This window comes from Anopheles cruzii, chromosome 2 (genome assembly GCF_943734635.1).
Source record: "Anopheles cruzii chromosome 2, idAnoCruzAS_RS32_06, whole genome shotgun sequence".
Classification (NCBI taxonomy): Eukaryota; Metazoa; Arthropoda; class Insecta; order Diptera; family Culicidae; genus Anopheles; species Anopheles cruzii.
This window is the reverse complement of record NC_069144.1, coordinates 39542755-39562918: the sequence shown is the minus strand read 5'-3', so window position 1 is coordinate 39562918 and position 20164 is coordinate 39542755. Positions and strand designations below refer to the sequence as shown.

Genomic DNA, 20164 nt, shown 5'->3' with positions numbered 1-20164 from the left:
CGGTGGTCGGATTATTCAATTTCCCGTTCTCCGTTTCGTCGCAGGATGTCCTTTCGCTCCGATGCTGGAGACGAAGAAATTGGATACATCTTCTGCGGCGTCCTCCTCCAGCTCCGCTCTTCTGATCTTTCGATTTGATTGACTTTTCTCCGCCCGTTTCTGGCCGTTGTTGCCGCTCTCGGTTGCTTTCCTGTTCGAATTTCCCGTTTCATCTATTGCCAAGCGCTGCGAGGATGCTCCCTTTCTCTTGGCGCGGTCGTGACGGACGGAAAACCACTTGACAGACATATCTGAAGGGCCCCCGGGTCGGGTCGGGCCGGGAGATAAGATCTGATCCCGGGCTCGGGATGCCGCCGACTCACGTGACAGTGACAGCTCCACTAATTGTAATCCTTCATTCGATAGACAAATAGCTGGTAAATTACCGAAGCTTTAGGAGAGAGAAAAAGGGATTACGGACCGGTAATGATGTGCTTCGTCGTGTGGGTGTGTGTGATCCGGACGAGAGGCCAGGGATCCAAGGACCAGACCACGTCCAATTAAATGTACAAATTAATGACAAATCAGATCTGCGACTCCGCGGGCGATTGATTAATGGGTCGGTGTTTTGTTTCGTTGTTAATAAGCGGCACTTTTATCGCCGAACGATTATCGTGCGATTTTATTTGCCAGCAACTCCAGAAGCCTGTAGACTTATTTATCGGTATTTAGGTGAGATATGCGATCAAGCAGTACGTTCAAGATGTTCTCAGCACTTGTTTGAAAGGTGATGTTTCAGACTGGATTTTTACTAAACACCAAGTGATGTTTGCGGACTATAAACGGGTCAGTAACGCTACCGAATCTGTGAAACGTGACCGAAACGAAACCATTTCGAACCATTTCTAAACACGGACGGCTAGACATGGATTTAATGTGAGAATATTCAATGTAAGGGATCATGATTAAAGGGCAAAGACCATCGACAAATAACTGCGAAGGTTAGATTGATAGCACATACGCTCTGCTAGAGTGTTTGGTGGGATCGAACGGAAATCGTCCATCATGAACTGTTGGAACCGAGCGAAAATGAAGAGATCGGTCTTCTTCAGTGCACTACTCGATCGTTTTGTAGACAATTAGTTTATTCCGCATATCCAGGATGCAATCAGCTTTTCCTCAAGTGAATAAGTGTCTTAGGCTTCCCAGTCAAGCTCAGAGTGTATAATCTTGTAATTGTTCCACTTTTTTTAATGCACCACAAGTTCTGCACAGCCTCGACATGAAAATGGAACTGCTTTTGGGCCGGACCATGATGTGAGGCAAAGCTTCGAAGCCGTTGAAACCTTAGGCCCATCGTAATCTGTGAACCCGTTTTCCGCACTGTGAATTGGCGTGGGTCCTCTAGGACTACTGAAGAATGGTAACACACTCACATAGTCCCCGAATGGTTTGACCATCAAATGTGGATCGGCCGGTGATTACTGATTACTCAAAATTCGTGCGCCCCCCACGTTTCGTGCCAGCGAAGCATAACGCCGCACTGCGCATGATGTTTTATTCGTCAGGAAATTCCCTATTTACAGGATACAGGTGGCCCGTACCGCATACGGCACCGGGGCACCGGAATCACCACACACGCCACACGCTCGCGGCACGCGATCGGGCGACACTAATTAAATTAATTACCTCAACTAATGTGAACTATTTGAAGATGCTATCTAAACCGGCGGTCCTTGCAACCGTCGGGGGGCCTTGCGATAGGACATCCTCCGCCGGCCATAAGTTCCACGTTTTTATGGAGCCACCGACGGGGACAGTTTAATTGCACCCCCGCGCGCGCGTACCGTGCCGACTGTCAAAGCACGTTACTTGGCGCGGCGCTAGACGTCCAGTCCTGCCACGTCGGAGTAATCGGTGCCAGCCCCGGTGACCCCCAGGTTTTGGTCCGTTTAATTACGCATCACGCAGTTTGATCGCCAATCGCGTTCAAATGCCAGGCCCAGGAGTTGGGGTGCAATGGCGTGAGTAGCCGTGCTTTAGACGGACCAAAAGGAAACTTTCGCAACCACGCCCGGCGCTGTGCATTCGGTCTGTGCATGCAACGGCTAATTGCAACCGCGGCTGAGAAGGAGTGCACCAGGTGCACCACCCCCCGCTGGTTCTCCTTTGGTTGCACTTTTTCAATTTTCATAACAGTGCGCCTTCCGGCGCCGGCCAAGGAGCCTCGTTCCGGGGCGAGAATAGTTGGCTAGAAATTGAATCAAAGCTCCATTTAAATTAAATTAAACTCAATTGTACTTTGCAACCGTGATGCAATCGTGATCGCTAAACGGGGATGTGTGGGGATGTGGGTCGAGCCCTTTGCCTGCCCTTAATTGCCCCCCACCACCACCACGCAGGTGGCGCAGGGACCCACCGCACGTGTGCTGCACATTTGCGTAGTCACATTAATTGGTCCCAGCGGGGCCCGGGACCCAGCGGATTATTAAAACAGAGCATTGCGTGCCAAACCAACAAAAAAAAACAACGCGTCCCCGATTCACGACTGGTGGTGGGGGTCAATTACCATGTGCAGGGTTCTTTATGCTTTTCCATAATTTGTTATAATTGTTTCCAGTATCTATTATGCTAATTCGCCGTGACACAGACCGGGGCCGGGGCCGGTTCACGGTGAATTCGTCATTAAACAGTCAACGGCAGAGCAATCGAGCCGCATAACTGACCGGCGGGAATCATTGAGCAATTTGCAGCGGGTGATCCAGCGGCGGTCCGCACCAAACCCACCGGGAGGCCCCCCCGGAACCCACAATTACGCGGCGTGTAAATGAGTGGCACGGGATTGTAATTAAATTTTCCTTGCAAAATAAATGTTTTCTATCACAGGGGCATAACTAAATTGTGTTTTTGTTGTATAGTTCCGTTGCCGTTCACATTTTATTGTCGGTAGACAAACCGGGTGATGCTGTTGGTCCTTTCAGTCGTTTTTAGTACAGGAATTACAATTCTGCTGCGGAATTACGCACTGATAATCTAACAGGAGGTCGCGTATCCTGATTAACCTCAGAGTAAGCTTCATCTTGGGCCAGTCCAGCTGACCCAGCCGGTGAAGCTTAAATTTGATAGGCACTACGAGGACTTGCACTTGAACAACGCAAACGGTCGGCTCAAGCCGTCTCGGGATTCAAGATCTTCACTTCCCGTATTGATCATTCGATACTTCTCCGACAATACACCGCTCTTTTGCGACATGCCCAAGATGTGCGAGCTTCAAGTCAACAATTCATCGTCAAAAGGGTTCTTTTCGACTAGACTAGAAGCCCTTTTATACTTTTTTAGGCATTTCTTGGTTTGAACGGTGCTTTTCTCGAAAGGTTCGAAAAGGCGCATGGGTCAAAAAGTCCGAAGTCCGAGTCCGGAGATAGTAAGATCCCTGAATGATGAGCTGTATATTTTTATATTTAAACGCATATTTTTTAACAGTACTCCGGCGTAAGAGATGTGGCTCCGATTAGAACGAATCAGATTGTTGCAACCGAAACACACTCGAAAGTTAAAGATAGAACCTGAATTAAATCATAAGGGATCATTTTGATAGAGGTGTCGTATGGATTTATTGGCCCACGTACTGTAATTGTATTCTAATGCTACGAACCAGATGATAGAAGAGTTTGGTAGTTCAAAGACCATCAAAGCTACCATCAAGTGTTAGAGCGGCGTAACTTACTGCCTGGCAACCGGCATTTCTTCGAATTCTTTCCATTTTATGTTGTTTAAAACCGTGACGCGACTTTTAAGTGCCAAAAACACACACAGCGACAGCGTTGGTTTAATTTTTTCGCCGAAACAAACTCATGACAGCCCGTTCTGGTGGCGTCGTTGGGCTCCAAAGCAAATCGTGGACCCGAATCGTCACCTCGAAGTCCGAGGCGCACACATGCCACGGCCGCTCTTTCAGTTGCATGTCGCAACATCATTCGTCAAAATCACTAAACGATTTTCGCGCACCGACACGCCCGAGATTGAAATTGCTTTTTGGCCAACTTGGCCGGTTCCGGCTTTTCGGACCCCTGCCCGGGACCGCGTTCCTTTTTTGTTTGGGACCCGTGGCCGGGGCCGGGTGAAAGTTGTTTACGGGTGTGATTTTGCTTGTTGTTGATGCTTTCCGATTCCCGGATGTGGTTTCCTTTTTTTATTTCGTCACCTCTTTGCTGCTCCGAGACACGTCAGGTGTTGCCCGCTAAAGGCCGTGCGCGAGGGCTGGCGCTCGCGCAGGTGCCACGGTCGCCATGCGTCGGCGGCGGCGGCAAATTGAATTTAAATAAATAACATTCGACCGAAATCGGATTATGTGTGGCGTTTTAGGAGCGCTGGTTGCGACCGTAAAAAGCCTCCGTCCGTCGCCGTGTGATGGTGAACTTTGTGGTCGATGCGGCGGTGAGTCGAAAAACGAAGTTGTTTTCCATTTGCCGGGTCGGGCCGGGCCAGGGGCCCTCTCCAGAAAATTCTCCATTGGGCCCGCGAGAGTGCAAAGTTTACAGCGCGACCCCTCCTTTCAGCGTCAATTTATGAGGTGTCGTCCGTGGGACCGAAGGCCTCTGTGCCTCCGTGCCGGTGGAATCCGGCTTCTGCGCTAAGTGCCGAGCGCTCCGGCGAGTGGCCCCAAAAATTGACAGATAAAGCTGCGGAACCACCTACGTGTGTGTGTGTGAGTGTGTGGCATGGAAATAGAAATTAATTCGGTGCGACCCAGGCACCCAGGCCCCCCACCGTGTTCGTCGTGCCCTGTGACGAAACGTCACTTTGAGGTTATGTTTCGGTGAAACGCGAAATTCAATTTCGCTTCCACAAACAACGCGACCGGGGGCCGGCGCGAGACCCGGAGAGCGCCGAGTATTGACTAAACAGGACCCACAGTGTGTGTGTGTGTGCCCCGCGCATCCCTAGCACGCCGGAGCTGCCACCGAGACGGGGGCCCATTGTTGCTCCACCAAATTGCACAACTCCGTGTCTCGGAATCACTTTGCCCGGGTAGCGCTGGTAACCGTTATTACCTTTGACAGGTCGGGGCCGATGTGCATCCTTCCAGCCAGCCAGCCGGCTGGTGTCGGTGCATTACTCACGCCGGGCTGGTCCGGGACACATCAATCACGGGACTTTTTACAGTGCCACCGGCGAATGTTTGTACAATTTTATTGCGCAACACCCGCGTTCATAACCTTCGAAGGCGTCAAATCCGATTTGGTGAATGCGGGATCTAACGAGCGCGCGCGTTTGGAAAATGTTAATTTCCCTCAAGGATCCCCGAGCGGGAGAGAGAGGGAGACCGAATCCTACCTCGACCGACCGAAGAAGGGAAGGGTCCATCTGCGCACTCGAGCGGTAATGAAATCATAAAGTTAAGTTAATATTTAGCAGAAATTAGGCCCGTTAGGGGCGCCCCGTTTTCTGAAGGGCCTGCCGCTGCCCATCACACACACTCGAAGGACCGGCAGCGGGCAGCGAGAGACTCAGCGAGGGTTCGATCGATCGTTTGATGTAGTTATCGTCGCCCGTCCGGAGAACCCGTCGAAAATAGAATAAAAATCAACGCAACTCCGACGGCCGACTCCGGGGAAAATATTGACAGATGCCGTTCAGCCCGTTCGACCCTCGCCGACACGCCCAACGCCTTACACGCCTTTTGCGCGGTCGTTCAAAATCGATTATGACAGTTTTGCGTTCAAGCGGTCCTCCACTTGCCGGACCACCAGATTGCCCAGTGGCCGCGGGGTGCTACGGGGTGGAGATCCGCGTTGGGATGGTCGAAAAGTGTGTCTCGTTTAGATGGTGCCTTTTTCAGGTTATAATTTATAGAATAGTCTAAATAGGTAGTTAAATCATGGAGATAATGGGGACAGCAAGAGTCAATCTGGAGTCAAAGAAGGATATTCTATCGGACATTCTTCATTGAAGACATCAAATCAGAGCGTCAAATTATCAGAGCGTATGATGGGATCGGAAGAGACTCGTCCATCATAAGCTGCCAGCACCTGTGAAGCTCTGCGGCTCAAGCTCCGCCAACCTTTACAGCCATTCTGAATGTCTCAGGAGGAAGATATCATTCTCACTGATAACACAAGACAACAAACACCTTTGGTAATGTGTCAAAAATCATTCCGATCATTCCGAAGACACCGATTGAAAGCACGTCTACGAACCCTGCCATTTACGGAAACCTTGGTTAACAGGACATCCCCGAAGTCCATCGACGAACCTTTTCGAACAACCCAATCCACGTGGCCACCCGGAAATAATAGCGTTTTGATGAACTTATTCCGAGCCCAGCGCCGCTGCTGGACGTCAAAAAACGCAACAATTACCGATTTTAGTAAACCGCGCGGGCCCTCTCGCCCTCGTAAACGCCCTCTCTGGGCCTCGACCCGATTCTGGTCTGGTTTCTCCGGTTCGTCCCTCTCTTCACTCTGCGCCCCGCTCGCCGGGACTCTCGTAATCGTATTCATATGATGGTTGAAAATTGAAAACTCAATTACCGCCGCGATTTGCCAGCCAACCCTTAAGAGTGCCCTGGCTTGGCACGGCACGGGTCGACCCACCGCCGCCCCTTCAGCGTCCACCCCAACCCACCGCATGTTGGTGAACGAGAGGGTGAACATCGCCGCAAGCGGCACGCCACCCTTGAAGGGGGTCGAAATCGCCTCGAAATCCCACCGGCCGCAGGCACTTCCGGCGTCCCGGACCCGACCCACAACAACAACAACGGACCAACAATAACAAATAACTTTTGCCCATTTTTCGGGGCGTCCCTCACGAGCCCCCCCCCCAAAGGAATCGAATTCTCGGCGATCGGGGCCGATAATCGCCGTGGCTGGGGACTCACCTGAACGCGGACTTCCGGCAAATTGACTTTCATCGCGAGCTCCTCGCGGGAGTAGACATCCGGGTAGTGGCTCTTCTCGAACGCCCGTTCCAGCTCGTGCAGTTGGTAGGTGGTGAAGGTGGTCCGGTTACGTCGGTGCTTCTTCTTCGAGCAATTATCGTCACCTCCTTTGGGTGGCGGCGGACATCAAAAGCGGCATGGGGAGGGGGACACAACAAAACCCGAGACCCGTAAGTAGTCGGCTCACAGGGAGAGCGAGAGGGATCTAGTGTGACCTACCTTCGTCGTCGCTACCGGAACCGACCTTCTCGCCCTGCTCGCTGGACGTGGTCTGATTGAGCTCCTCGCTGGACGCGTAGCTGACCGTCCCACCGTCGTCCGTGCCCTTGTCCCCGCCGTCCACCGACTGCCGGTAGTCATCGGCGGTCGCCGCTCCACCCGACGGCCCGTGCTGCTGCTGTTGGGGAGTCGCGCCCGAAGGTGACTGCTGCTGCTGCTGCTGCGGGAGGTGCTGCTGTGTCTGTTGATGGAGATGATGTTGCTGCTGCTGTTGGGTCGTCGGATGGAGGTGATGCTGTGGCTGTGGCTGCTGCTGGTCAGCCTCATAGGCCGCCGCCGCCTGCTGCCGGGCCCGGAGCTCGTCGAAATTTTTCATATAATCGAAACTATTAGCCCTAATTGATTTATCGGCTGACTCATGCAGCTTATTATATTTGTTAATGGAGCTGTCGGACGGATTGCTTTCCGCGCCTCCACCCCCGCCACCGTCCGAGCCCGGGGCCCGCTCCGCGTATTTGCGCTTCAGCGGCCCGGACGCGATGAGGTCCTCCTCGTAGTCGGTGACTACGCCGCCGCCTGCCCCCGGTGGGCCGGTTTCTTCTTCGGGCGCACCGTCCCCCACCGGTGGTGCTCCTCGAGAGCCGCCACCGCCGGCCACCGCGTACCCCAGGGCCGCCCGGTAGTTGCGGTCGATGAAGTATTTGTTCGTCTCCTTCAGGCTCTTCATGTACTCGAGCTCAGCCTGGGCGGCCAGGTGGGACGGGTGACCGGTGGCCGTACCGGGATGCTGCGAGGGGTGATGCAATGCAAGATGATGCTGCTGCTGCTGATGTTGCTGTTGTTGGTGCGTCGGCGAAGGTAGCTGATGGGCAGGATGTTGGAGCAGTTGCTGCTGGAGGTGATTGTGGTGGTGCTGCTGGGCGTGCTGCAGGTGGTGGGCCGGATGGTGGTGGTGGGGCGAGTGGTGGTGGTGTTGCTGGTGGTGGTGGTGATGGGACGGCAGCTGATGATGGAGTCCGCCGCCCGCGCCGGACGACGGATCGAGGGCGGCGGCCAAGTCCAGGGATTTGATGTGATTTTGATAATTGGCCAACTGCTGCTGCTGCTGTTGCTGCTGTTGTTGCTGCTGCTGGTGCTGATATTTGTCCGGACTGCCGGAAGGACTGCCAAGGGCGGTACCGTAGGCCGGGAGAGGCGCTTTGGCGGCCAGCATTTGCTGCTGATCGCACACCTTGATCTGACCGAAGGGCGATGCACTGAGATCGGTCGCATCGCTCGAGTCGCCTGCAACGAGATGCGAGTCAACCTTTAGAGACGGTAACTCATTGGGCAATGCAATCGAGGGTAAACGCTATGAGCTACACATCTACAAGCTACATGCAACATGTTAAACGGACTTTTTATGTACATTAGATCGTCCACCAACAACTACTTCAATCCACATCCTTTGCCGAAACGGTCAAGTACTGCTGATTTGTATTTGAGCAATTGTAATAATTATTCTAACGATTCTATTGTTAGTATGTATGTGAGTATCAGTTTAGTAGCACCTTATTCAGTGTGCAGTAGTTTAACCATAGACACTGAAATAACATTATACAGGGTTATCCATTTTGTAGTTTCGAAATTACAGAGCTGGCACTTTTTGAATATGTTTGTCTACATTTTTTGAATACATCTGTCAACCCAAGTGTCAAACTTTTAGTCAAATTTAGTCAAAGCAATTCGAGCCACATTCAGTTGGTGCGAGTTTTGCCGTGCATCCAACGGAAAGCGAGAAGGGAAGCCGATCAGATACGTCACCAGAAAGTCCGATCCTCTGGAACGCCGGATAATCGAGAAATGAGAATGAAATGAAGCGTGGCGACGCACGCAGGAAACAGCTACTTAAATAGCTAAAAACGGATCATCATCAAGCCACAAACCCCAAAGCCCGATGCTTGGCTTTGTAATCAATGCGCTGAATGCCACGGTTGACGTTCAGCAACATGAGCGCTCCCCGTGGAGATTGCGGGGCAGAATAAGTTGGGCAGATTGACTTCATCTTTAATGGGTCACCGATTCACGATTGGCCTGTGCGATGCGACGCGGCCTTTGATGTTCTGCCTCTTTGACTTTCGTGTTGATTTAACGTGTTTATTGAACGTCGCTGACTTCTGACGTTGTGACCGAGCCGCTGACCCGTAAATTGAAATTCCTCAATACTCGCGCAAATAAGTGTGCGGATTAACTGCGGGTGAATGACCCGCATGAAATCGGGGAACTAGAAATTCCTGTTCCTGTTACTTCCAAAATTGCTTCGTTGAAGACAACGGACTGCTAACGCCCGGCGGCGGGCGACCCTTGCTTCTCTTCGGGGCAAGGTGCGAATTGCTTCTTAATCGAAATTAGGCAACAAAACACATAATAAGTTTCAAACTGGCCGTAATTTTTCCGCTAACTCGAATCGCGTGCCCGGACACGTTCCGCCAAAGGCAAGTGAAGAAACGCCACGCCGGCCTGACTGCCGCTCGTTTTCTTTGCATTTTCTTAGGTCCGCGTGGCGCGCACCGCGAGTCTTGGGAGGGACCATTACCGAGAGCCGGGCCGGCTTGGAATTGCTTTTCGCGCTCTGGCGCTTTGGTTCTTTGTTCCGGCTTTTTCGTGGACAGAATTCCTCAGATATCGCTGGGACCGCCGAAGGGAACCCGGGTAGCAGAGTGTAGCGGGTTCCGGTTTGGTCGGTTGAAAAACACCTCCGAAAGAAATGTAATTTACTAGCGTGAAAGTTACAATTTGGAGCCCTGCCTGCGGCCCCCACCCGGGGCCACCGCCAAAAAACCGTTGCGACCGACAACCCGCGGAAAACGGAGTTATTTTTGACAAATTAATTACACCCGACACGACCGTTCGTTGGAAAATGAGCATTTTCCGATGTTCCGTCTCAGCATTGCCACACCGCGAGCGACGAGTCTCTCCTGGTGCACTATCAACGGTGGCCAGCTCCGTTTGTGCCGGCGGCCACGATGGACCCGTGCATGCCCAAGGTTCGCATGTCAAAGTGTCATAACCCACGGTGTGGGGAAATTGTTTGTGCTTTAGTTGTTTGCATTATCTCCCGGGTCCCTCGGGTCACCCTTTTCACCCGACCACACAGAAAACCCGACGGGTTCGTGGTTCCTCGGGGGCTCGGGGCACCCCAACCGGACGGCGGCGGCGGCGGCGGCGGCGGCGGCAGTTCTAATCTAAATTGTGCTCAAATTCAATTTAATTGAGAGTGATTTAACGTCCATGATTTAGCTGTCGCTTCTAATTCTAACCACCGGCCTGCGTGTTAACTGCGTCCTTCGTGACAGACGACGGACCGGGCGGCGGGGGGAGATTTTTATTTCCTTCGTCGAATGATGCCATCACGGGAATCACGCGGGTCGGGTATCAAATGCAATCCATTAGTGGAAGTCACACCGTAAATCCCGTGTGTTAACAACGTTCGCCGTTGCCAACGATTACGGGACACATTCGGGGCTTTCGAAACAGGCCCGGGATCAGTGGAAGGATTTTAAGGGGTTTCCGAATCCTTGCATTCATTAAAGCCCCAGGTTCGAACGAGATTTTAAGCGGCTCCGAGATCTCCCCTTGGTTGGGTCCTATCTTGCCCGGCCGCCCGAGCACCGGTTTTCCCACCGAAATCACGCCGCTCCGTAAAAAAGCAAAAGGCTCCGTATCTTGATGGACTGTCAATGTATCATTTTCGATATCAGACCATAGACCCGCACGCCTAAACAGAGAGATTGACACAACGAGGTGAACCCCAACGCTGAGGTGAATGGTGCCCACAATCGCCGAGTTGTGATCAATTAAGGACACATTAAAAGTGAACGTCCAGGATGCCGTTAAGTGAATTACAATAATAAGACGCGACGCGATAGGAAAATCGGTCCCTACCCCCCATTATGGGTTACGAAATGATAGTCTAAACTAACTGTCGTTTTAGCTTTGATACTGGAAATTAAACGCGGGGAGCTTGGCGCGCTTGAACCGGAATCGGGAAACCGCCTTTTTTGGACCCCACGATGGGAGGCGCGAGAAAAACGGTGCAAGCAAACTGGCTAACCTAAGGCTAACCGATCAAAGGTTGTCCAGACCGGGTACTGCCAAATGTGACGGCTCTCTTTGCGTGCAAGTCAGCAGCACCTTTTGTTGAGTTACACATTTTCTCCATTTCGAGCCCACTTCGATTCCTTCGCAATCCTCGGGCATCCTCGGGGCAAGGATCGGAACGATGGCACCAAACTGATTTAAATCTTCAACGTCCCTTCAAAGTGGTCGCCATAGCCGAGGGCGCGGCCGAGTATTGGATGGAAAGATGAAGCCAAAAAGGTAGGCTGTTTGGATTCCTTTAGGTCCAGACCGGAGCCGTCGGTATGTCTCATATTTGAAGCCTTCGCTCGTTCCTAATTCCACGATAATCTGCTTGTAGCGTTTTGATGGGATTAGGACAGGCACTTGCGTGGGCAAAGAAATGGAAAACATGTAAGCAAATTGATGCAGCATTTAACCGTAAACAAACAGGCTGCTTTTGTGTCTTACGCTTTAGTTGTTTTTAATGCGCACTCAGCAACGATGGAACGATTAATTAATGCCTTGGAACCGTTTCTTGCCGAGTTGGACTGAGGTTGTTGAGAGGCGTACCGTGCTGGCATTGGTACGCCCTTGGCTGGAAATTTATTCATCCGCGAATCGCGTGGTTTCCTTTGAAAACATGGAAAACTATCCCGCTGATAGGTCACCCACGAGCGGTCACGAAATCCTGCTCAGGCTCCAGCTCAGGATTCAATTTATTAAATTAGTTCTTATCACACTGCCCTGCAGAGGGCAATCAAACGAAGCATAATGTCACGGAAACAGTGACAGCATTAATGTAAAATACCTTAAAAATGTTTGTGATATATTAACCAACCAATGGATTCGATTCGTACGAAGGGTCCTCAACATACCAGAACGAACATTGCTGCCTCAACGATTTACTTACGCCGTAATCTACCATCAAAGAATCGACCGTACCTTAAAAAGACGATCGAGTGGATCAGGATGTCCGCCTCCATAGTTCAATTAAAACAACTGTATTACTTAGTCTTTTGAGACTCGACCAACGACCAGCAGCCAATCGATGCTACTTCCAGCTCTATACCTTCAGGTCCCGGGTGCAAACATCTCGATCGCTTTGACAACGTAATTGCATAATATCAGCCAGCGTCATCGGAGGACGATCGATTTGTGGCAGCAAAAATGTGCAGATCGCTGACCGGACGAATGGAGTGGTCTACGGTTTAGAATTTTCTTGGCTGCTGCCGGAGTATTGGAATCTTGCGAGCCATGATTCGATTAGGCGGACACAAACACATTTATCGCAGCATTCAATCGCAGCCGCAATCGGAAAGGGAGTGCGCGCCTTGGTTCCGACCGGAAAGCCCTGGCTTGGATAGCGCTCTTGGAAGGTTCCCGTCCGAAGCGCTGCCAAGAAATGCTGCCAAGATCAAGATAGCCAGGATGATGCACACACTCACACAGGAAGCCCAGACATCCTTGCTGTAGGTGATGTGCCCCCTCGCTATCCCCGGCCCATCCCGAGAACGGACTTTGGCGGAAGACACGATGCAACTGCAGCAGCTGCCAGGGATGCCCGAAACGCGGGCCGGGAAAAAGTTGCCCGACCGTCGACGTCGTCGGCCCCCGGCTCGACGTTATTGAGTTAGTTTTCCATTTGGGTAACTCTTTCATGTGCTGAAGACGTCTTCTTATTGAATCTCTTCCAGCTCGGTTCCGACCTCCGGGCGCCTGGCATCTCTGTGGCGGGGAAAAGTCTTCGGTCGGGCGCAGGGTCTCCAAATGGGACTAATTGTGCTGTATCTTGCCATTAATTTATCTAATTTGCTGTGTGTACATTTGGGTGCCCCACCCGGAAGGATGAGAAAACAATGATGCTGACGAAATTCGAACATGGCCAGTTAAGTGATATTTAATACACTTTCTTGCCCCGTCACGGTTCGTTTGTCGGGCCCCGGTGTTGTGCTGTGCTGTGAAAGGATGATGAGTTGCTCAAGAAGGTTGTAAGTGCGGCGTTTGGTCTCACACGGACACGGAAGTGTACCGTGGTGTTGATGATAATTGTTTTGTCGGTTTTCCGACGGCCACTCAACGCAGTGCAATTGAGGTGAGTCCGAACACAAACATTGGTTAGGAAAATGCAATTGTGTAGTCGAACGGAAACGAGGTTAGTGATGGTGAACAGAAATTCCCACAGCACGAACTCAATTTATAATTAAGTCAAATGTGAAATGTAAATGTCCAAAATAACCTTATCCCCAATACCATGAGCTTTGTATTTTTTCGACAAAAGCACAACGTGTTATGGAATCATCGCGAACACAATACCATCACATCCGGAGAAAGGTTCTCCATCCTTGTGATGCAGTTAATTTAGGTTTGGTACTCTTGAACTTTCAACGTTAAATGCCGAATGTTTTCGTTTGATATGTCCAACGTTTATTTGACAGCAAGTTCTCTAAAACCTCAACAAAAAAGGAAAGCCTTTTTTTATGGATTCCGAATGGAACCTGTAGGTTATTTGGATGACGCACACGTTACTTTCTTGCGTTCTATTGCACACTATTTAGAATGATACTTAATTTCTTCGTAGATTTATAAAAATCCCATTTTTGCACATTTGTCAAATTATTCCCTGTTCTTTTGGTTCTTTGGCACTGCTGCTTTGAATCCTTAGGATATCTTATTATGCGATATTGCCTCGTCGATTTAACTTTTTCGGTTCTGCTCGATGTTTAAGACGACGATCGCACCTTGAACTCAGATTTGCTGCGTGGTTGCCTCTTACGCTGATATAATGATTTGTTATTACCCTTTCACTATGCCTGTTATGCCTTTCACCAACCGTTGCAACTAGTTCTAAGTTTGTCCTGTAAGTTGCCAATCTAACTACACAGCCCGCCCTGTTTATGTAATAAATAAAAGCCCAATGAGTAACGTAACAAACGCGCAAAACACGTCCGTGGACTGTTGAACCGATAAAGGAACTTATAGCGATTAAGCCCTAGCCCTTTGGCATCGGTAAAGTGGCAACCAATTAAACGCACCGTAGGAAGTTGCGCGCGATCTCCGCGAGACCAGGACACACCGTTAACTGAACAAGTTTGCAATTTAAATTCATCGCCATGGACAATGAAGATGTAAGAAATGAATTATGAACCCGACACGGACCGACAGCCATCCGCGAAAATGGGTCAATGGCAGCGCAAAACAAAGGTGTCGAGACATCGCCACGGCCACCCGACATCACTTCCTGCACCCCACAAGCCCTGCATCAGCGACTCAGCTAATGACTGTCTTCTGGAGGGCACCCCGAGAGGTGGTGGTGGTGATGACGTACTTCATCGTAGTAATAGAATTACTACAATCTGTGACCGGCGCTCATAATAACCCGTGCGGAGGGAGCCCATTACGCCTAATGGAAGCACCACGACAACACACGTTGAGCAATCGTAACATTCATTTAATGATTGATTAAGTGCTAAACATAAGGTTGAGAGCGGGGCGCCGCCAGAACTCCGGCTCCTCCGGTGTCCGGCGCTCGGTTTATTGTTATTTATCCGCGCTTTCATGGTTCGCGCAGAAGCCACATTAAGCCGTGCTCCGGCCCCGAGGCGAACGAACCGGTTTCGCGGAACCGACCGATTTGTCCAGACCACCTTTTTGGCCAGCCATTCGCTGAGCTGAGACCGATCTCGGGAGGGATCTTGATCTCGAAACAGGAACGGGAACCGTTCACCAACACCAACGCTCGCGAGGTGTTTCTGGCCGGACATAAAGAAGCGTTAATAAATCAATCAAAAACCGGGAGGCCAAGCGCCCTGCGGCCCTGAGCTTGATCCGTGCGGGCCTAATGGTGCCCTGAGCGAAAGCGAGAGCAACACACAGCGACAGCTACGGCTAAGACAAATCGTTTGATTAATTTAGTTTTAACCACGTCGAAACCACGTGTTAAAATCATCGACAGCTGGACAGGTTCGAGCGGCGAAACCTTGGGCGAAGCATAAATACTTCACTCAACCCGGTGGCGATGGCCGGTTTCATTAGGTCGAAGCAACTCCTCGAAGCAGCGAAAATAATGCTTCCAATGAAAGGAGATTTTAAATTGAATTAACTCCAACGGCGAACACCGTGCCACTCGAGCTCGACGGAGGTCGGGTCGAGGTCTTGCGCCTCTAGAACGTGTTAATCTCGATTGTGTTACACGCTCTGTTGCACGATCGAGTAGTTCGACGAATAGTGTAGGGCATCTGGAGAGAACCTCTCCAGAGTGCTGCCAATAGCCGATATTGCCTGCCGATCGATGCGTTGGCGCGTCGAATTTTGCCAACAACTATCACCATCTGCTCCTGAAACGGCCCGCTCAAACGCCTCACCGAAGATAACAGTCCTTTGCCAAACTCCTTCGGGGACCCCGGGATTCGGAAACCGGCTGCACATTTTCACAGACGGCAAAGGACGTGCGTGCGTGCGTGAGGGCGAGAGAGAGCGAGCAACAATGGTGAGTGAAAGTGTAGTTGCCCGGAGCTGGCCGAGGCTCTACCGTCAACCCGTCAAAGGGTTTGATTGATGGCAAATGGCCGGCGCGAGATAGGAGAGATTGGCTCGTGTCAATTTCAGCCCACCGGTCGTCGCCTATTTCACGGTCCCAGGAGCACCACCACCGCCCGAGCGCTGGAAACCGAAACGTCAAATTAGTGGGACCATTATTATCTTCCCGAATTCCATTCGTTCCTGCGGCCGGCCAGGCTCGCAGCAGCCACGCAGAAACGGGGGTTTGTAAACAATCGATGTCGTGGGAATTTCTTGAATGGGCCACAGATTAGCGGATTGTCCTGAGCTCGAGCTCCGGCACGGGCGATGATATGCGATGCGTGCAATTAATCACCCACAAACAATGTAAGAAGATTCGGGCATTGTTTCGTTGTTTCTTGGACGAAAGCGAAACATATGCGTTCGGTTAAGAAAGTAAAGAAACAATCGGTGGGGAGATGAAATTGCTACCATATATGCGTTTCGCCGATCGCTATTTAATCGATACTTGTCGGCAAACATGGCGAAGGAAGGCTTTCTTCTCGTTCGACTGCCAGGGAATTAAAAGTATCTCAAACAGTGTGGGTTCAATCCTAAAATCATCTCTTTACTAATAATCCGCGTAAATCGGCTTCGATACTTATTCTAACGAAATGTTTGTCACAACGTTCAGGTACATTAAACATTGAACGACAAAAGCAAACTTTCGATTCATTCGAATGAAATGAAACCGACGAAAAATTCTTAAAATGCCACAACATTTTGGAAAACGTCTTTTAATTGGCTTACTCTTACAAGCAAACGATCGAAAGACGTTTAAATAATATAATTGCCAACAAATGTTTGAAAAGCTAGTATAAAAATGCTTTTAAATGAACAAATAGGATAATTTAAGACATGATTTTGGATATTGTCTAACCCTTTTTGGGGAAAGCCTTTTATCATTTCTTTTGTCATTATTTTACCCTTTTCTTACTTTTTTTTAATTACATTAAGTTAGAAACTGATCAATAACTTTTCAATGTCAAACGAAAGCCTTTCGTGTAACAAACAAGAAGACGACGTTTCAGTAAGAAACATTTCGCGAACGATTACTTTCACAGCTAATTCATCAGTTTTGCACTTATCCACCCGATTCAAACGTTTTGAACCCGCTGGAATTGCCTTACAGACAACCATTCAGGTTCCAAAATATACTTTAATAAAAAGTGCAAGGAATTATCCATCCAATGAAACTTAATAAATTAATATTGTAAAGTTCCAGTTAAAATTGCTCCCCAGAAACAAATATATAACTTCGACCCTATTTTAACTGATGATCAATAAAACATAAAGCAAATAACAAAAATGTGCCAGAAGTACACAGTTCAAAACTGCCTGCCATAAATTTCCAAAAAACCAAAAACACTGCATGCTGTTGTGTGAATTCGTATTGCAACAAGCATTATTTTGGCATGTTTGGGGTAATAATGGCTGTTGCTTAATGAAACATTTTGCCATTCAATTTTGTTTCATTCTTGTCAAACCAAATTCTGTCACAAGACCGCCAACCTATCTATTTGTTCAATGCAAAATAGTTTAAAGAGTACCTTTGCGAATTTTCGAATTACTCATCTGCTGATCGTTTCGAGATAGTACCGAATAGTTACATAGTTTTGAGAGCTTCTAATTCAAATTCGTGAATTCTGAGAACTCCCAATAAATCACATTCTACATTCTAAATCAGATATAGTAAATGTCCGTTCGTAGTACATCGCCATATTATGTATGCGTCATTTTATACCACAAAAATAACTATTTTGTGCTTCATTCGGAACACCACATGCACATGCGTAAGTGTTAGTGTGCCCTCCCTACCCTCCTACCAGCTACTACAGGACCATAGCACTAGCCAAAGGAGCTACACATTAGTATCCTACCTCCATTGTCACAATTATTCAAACCTAATATTGCGTCGATAGTGTGGCGCGGTGTGAGTGTTTGGCCGCCGGGTCCAAACTTTTTGGCCGTATCTTTGAGGAAAATTCCATTCTCTGAAAATCGAAATCGATAGAAAGAAACGCGGCAATCGCGGTCGGCGAGTTAGTATCCGAGGGTGCGAAGAAGGTGGGCCCGGACCTGGGGCCGGGATCCGCACGGGTGCGCACGGGTCCGCGTACCTTCGCGGAAGTTTTCCTCGATATCGACGTCCAGCTGGCCGCATTCCTTCAGTTTCTCCATGATCTTGTGAAAGTTCTTCGCATCGCGCACGTTCTCCAGCAGCTTCTGGACGTCTTCCGCTTCGCTCGGTGGAAACTTGTTGCGAGCGATCAGCTTCTCGATCAGATTGGTGAAGATCTGCTTCTGCACCTCGGACAGTGACTTGATGTCCATCGTAGCAGAGCGGACCTCAGCGGCGAACGCTATGCCTTCTACACCTCGGCTAGATAACCTTAACCACAATCACCCTGTTTCTAAACAATGAATCACTCAACAACACTCAGATCCATTGATTGTCGTGTGCGGCTTCGATCGAATTTACCGAACGCTTATCACATCGCACATTCACAGCACACTCGAATATCTCACTCAGCGATTGCTTCGATCCCGACTTCCGATTGCCTTAAGGAAGGCGCTTCCTGTTCACACTGATCACACACCCAGCAGGTCACCGCACCACAATAACCCGCTCACAGCATGTACCCGCCGCCCGCAGGATGTGGGCAATTTTCACTACGTAACGCCAACGATTATCCTGACCGTCGGGGGAAGCACACTCAACGCGCGTCCTGGAACGTCCGTTACGAGCCCAACAACAACCCGGCACGTCACGCACGTCACAACGAGCAGCGAAAAACGGCCACGACGCCACGCAAAGTGCTTGCAACCAAACGCGCCAAAGGCGAAACCGAATCTGGCCGGGCCCGCTTCGCGACTCCGTCGATCGAGTCCTTCGCTCCGCTCCGTGACTGTGTGTGTTTTCCTCCGTTCCGTTTTTTCATTCGCTTTCCCGGGGGGGTTGGGTTTTGTGGGCCGCCGTCGGAATGGTGTGCGTGATGTGAGTATTTGGTTTCGTGAGCGACTGGTGAGTGCTTGTGGTTGTGTGCGTTGAAACGGCCGGATGCTGTGCATACACGCTCTGTCTCGCTCGTTGCTTCGTTCTCCCTCTCTCTCACTCTCTCGGCGGTCTAACAGGATTTTTCTCCAGAAGCCAATTTCACAATGGCGCTCGAGGGAACGGCACGTAAAATTGTGGTACACATTTGCTTCCGCTCTTCCGCGAGTGGAACCCGTTTTCCACCACTACACACACACGCAAGCGGGGCCGACATCTTCCTGCGCCACCACCAAACCAAAGAGCGTTCGTAATGAGGCGTAATTCGAAGCATGGATAAATTGAAGAACACAACACGATGGAAAGATGAGTTTTCGGCTTCGGCCCCTCGCTTCAACCCCTCGCTGTATCGGGCCACCCTCTGGATGGCGCGATGGGCCTAATGGAAAGTGAATGGCCCGGTCCGACCGGGACGACGAGGGGTGGTGCGAGGGGGTCATTCTCGGTGGGTAAGGTAATTATTCCTAATTTATTAATATGGAACCGATCGAGGACGCTCCTCTGCGCTTCAGTCAGTGGCTAGCGACCGAGGTTTAATTTCGGGACTTGCGCGACTGCAAAAAACGTGTTTCAGGCTATTTCTGCCTGCTGTCGGGACCTCGCTCACGTGGCCCCTTTGGTTGTGTTGGGCAAAAGGATTAAGGGAATGACCTCGTAGCGAAAATTTAGTGCATTCGTCAAATAAACAGTACGAAATAAATAATCATTTTTTTAACAGTTATCGTTCCTTCGGATGTTATTCCTGAATTTCCATTACAAGGATTTTAAATACAGAATGGAAGTGGAAGTATTTGTTCCTCTTGTTCCGCAGTTGTGGCCATAATATCCAGTTTCTATCACTGTGGCCAATATTTCGGCGGCTATTTCATGGCGAGTATTGTTCTTGAGGACAGCTAGAATCCATGGCTTGCTAACGTATGTCTTGGATTTCAAATAACCCCACTAATAGAAGATCTCATCGTCTTCAAAAAATGCATCCCGATGATCGCATCCTCGCAAATACGGCACCAAACAGTAACTTTCTGGTCGTAAAGAGGTTGCCGTTGCTGTTAATTGAGGGTTTTCGGTAATATAAGGACCTCGACAATTTTATTTATTTTCACCTCCATTTGATGAAAATCGTCCCTCGCTAGAAATGAGGACGATTGAAACATTATTTTGAACGAACAGCTGAACAATTCTAGTGCGTTCTTTTGGTGTGTACTGTCCTGTGGCTGAAATTTTACTGGGATGATGGTTCCAACGATCGGACATCTTATGTCAAAGACCCGATGCCTTCATTTCCAATAACCTACCCTGTATGTCCTATTTTT

General features: G+C 49.9%; 1 protein-coding gene across 1 annotated transcript in view; it reads right to left on the bottom strand.

Moving 5' to 3' along the window:
- The window catches only part of LOC128267542 (retinal homeobox protein Rx), a 42235-nt gene extending 24105 nt beyond the window's left edge, over window positions 1–18130 (bottom strand). The window contains exons 1-6 of the mRNA XM_053004398.1: window positions 17917–18130; window positions 17677–17790; window positions 8141–8422; window positions 7751–7930; window positions 7139–7714; window positions 6860–7026 (exon numbers count right to left, since the gene is read on the bottom strand). Coding sequence (XP_052860358.1) covers window positions 6860–7026; window positions 7139–7714; window positions 7751–7930; window positions 8141–8422; window positions 17677–17790; window positions 17917–18130 — 1533 coding nt within the window. The remainder of the gene's footprint in view (window positions 1–6859; window positions 7027–7138; window positions 7715–7750; window positions 7931–8140; window positions 8423–17676; window positions 17791–17916) is intronic.
- Window positions 18131–20164: the final 2034 nt, after the last annotated feature.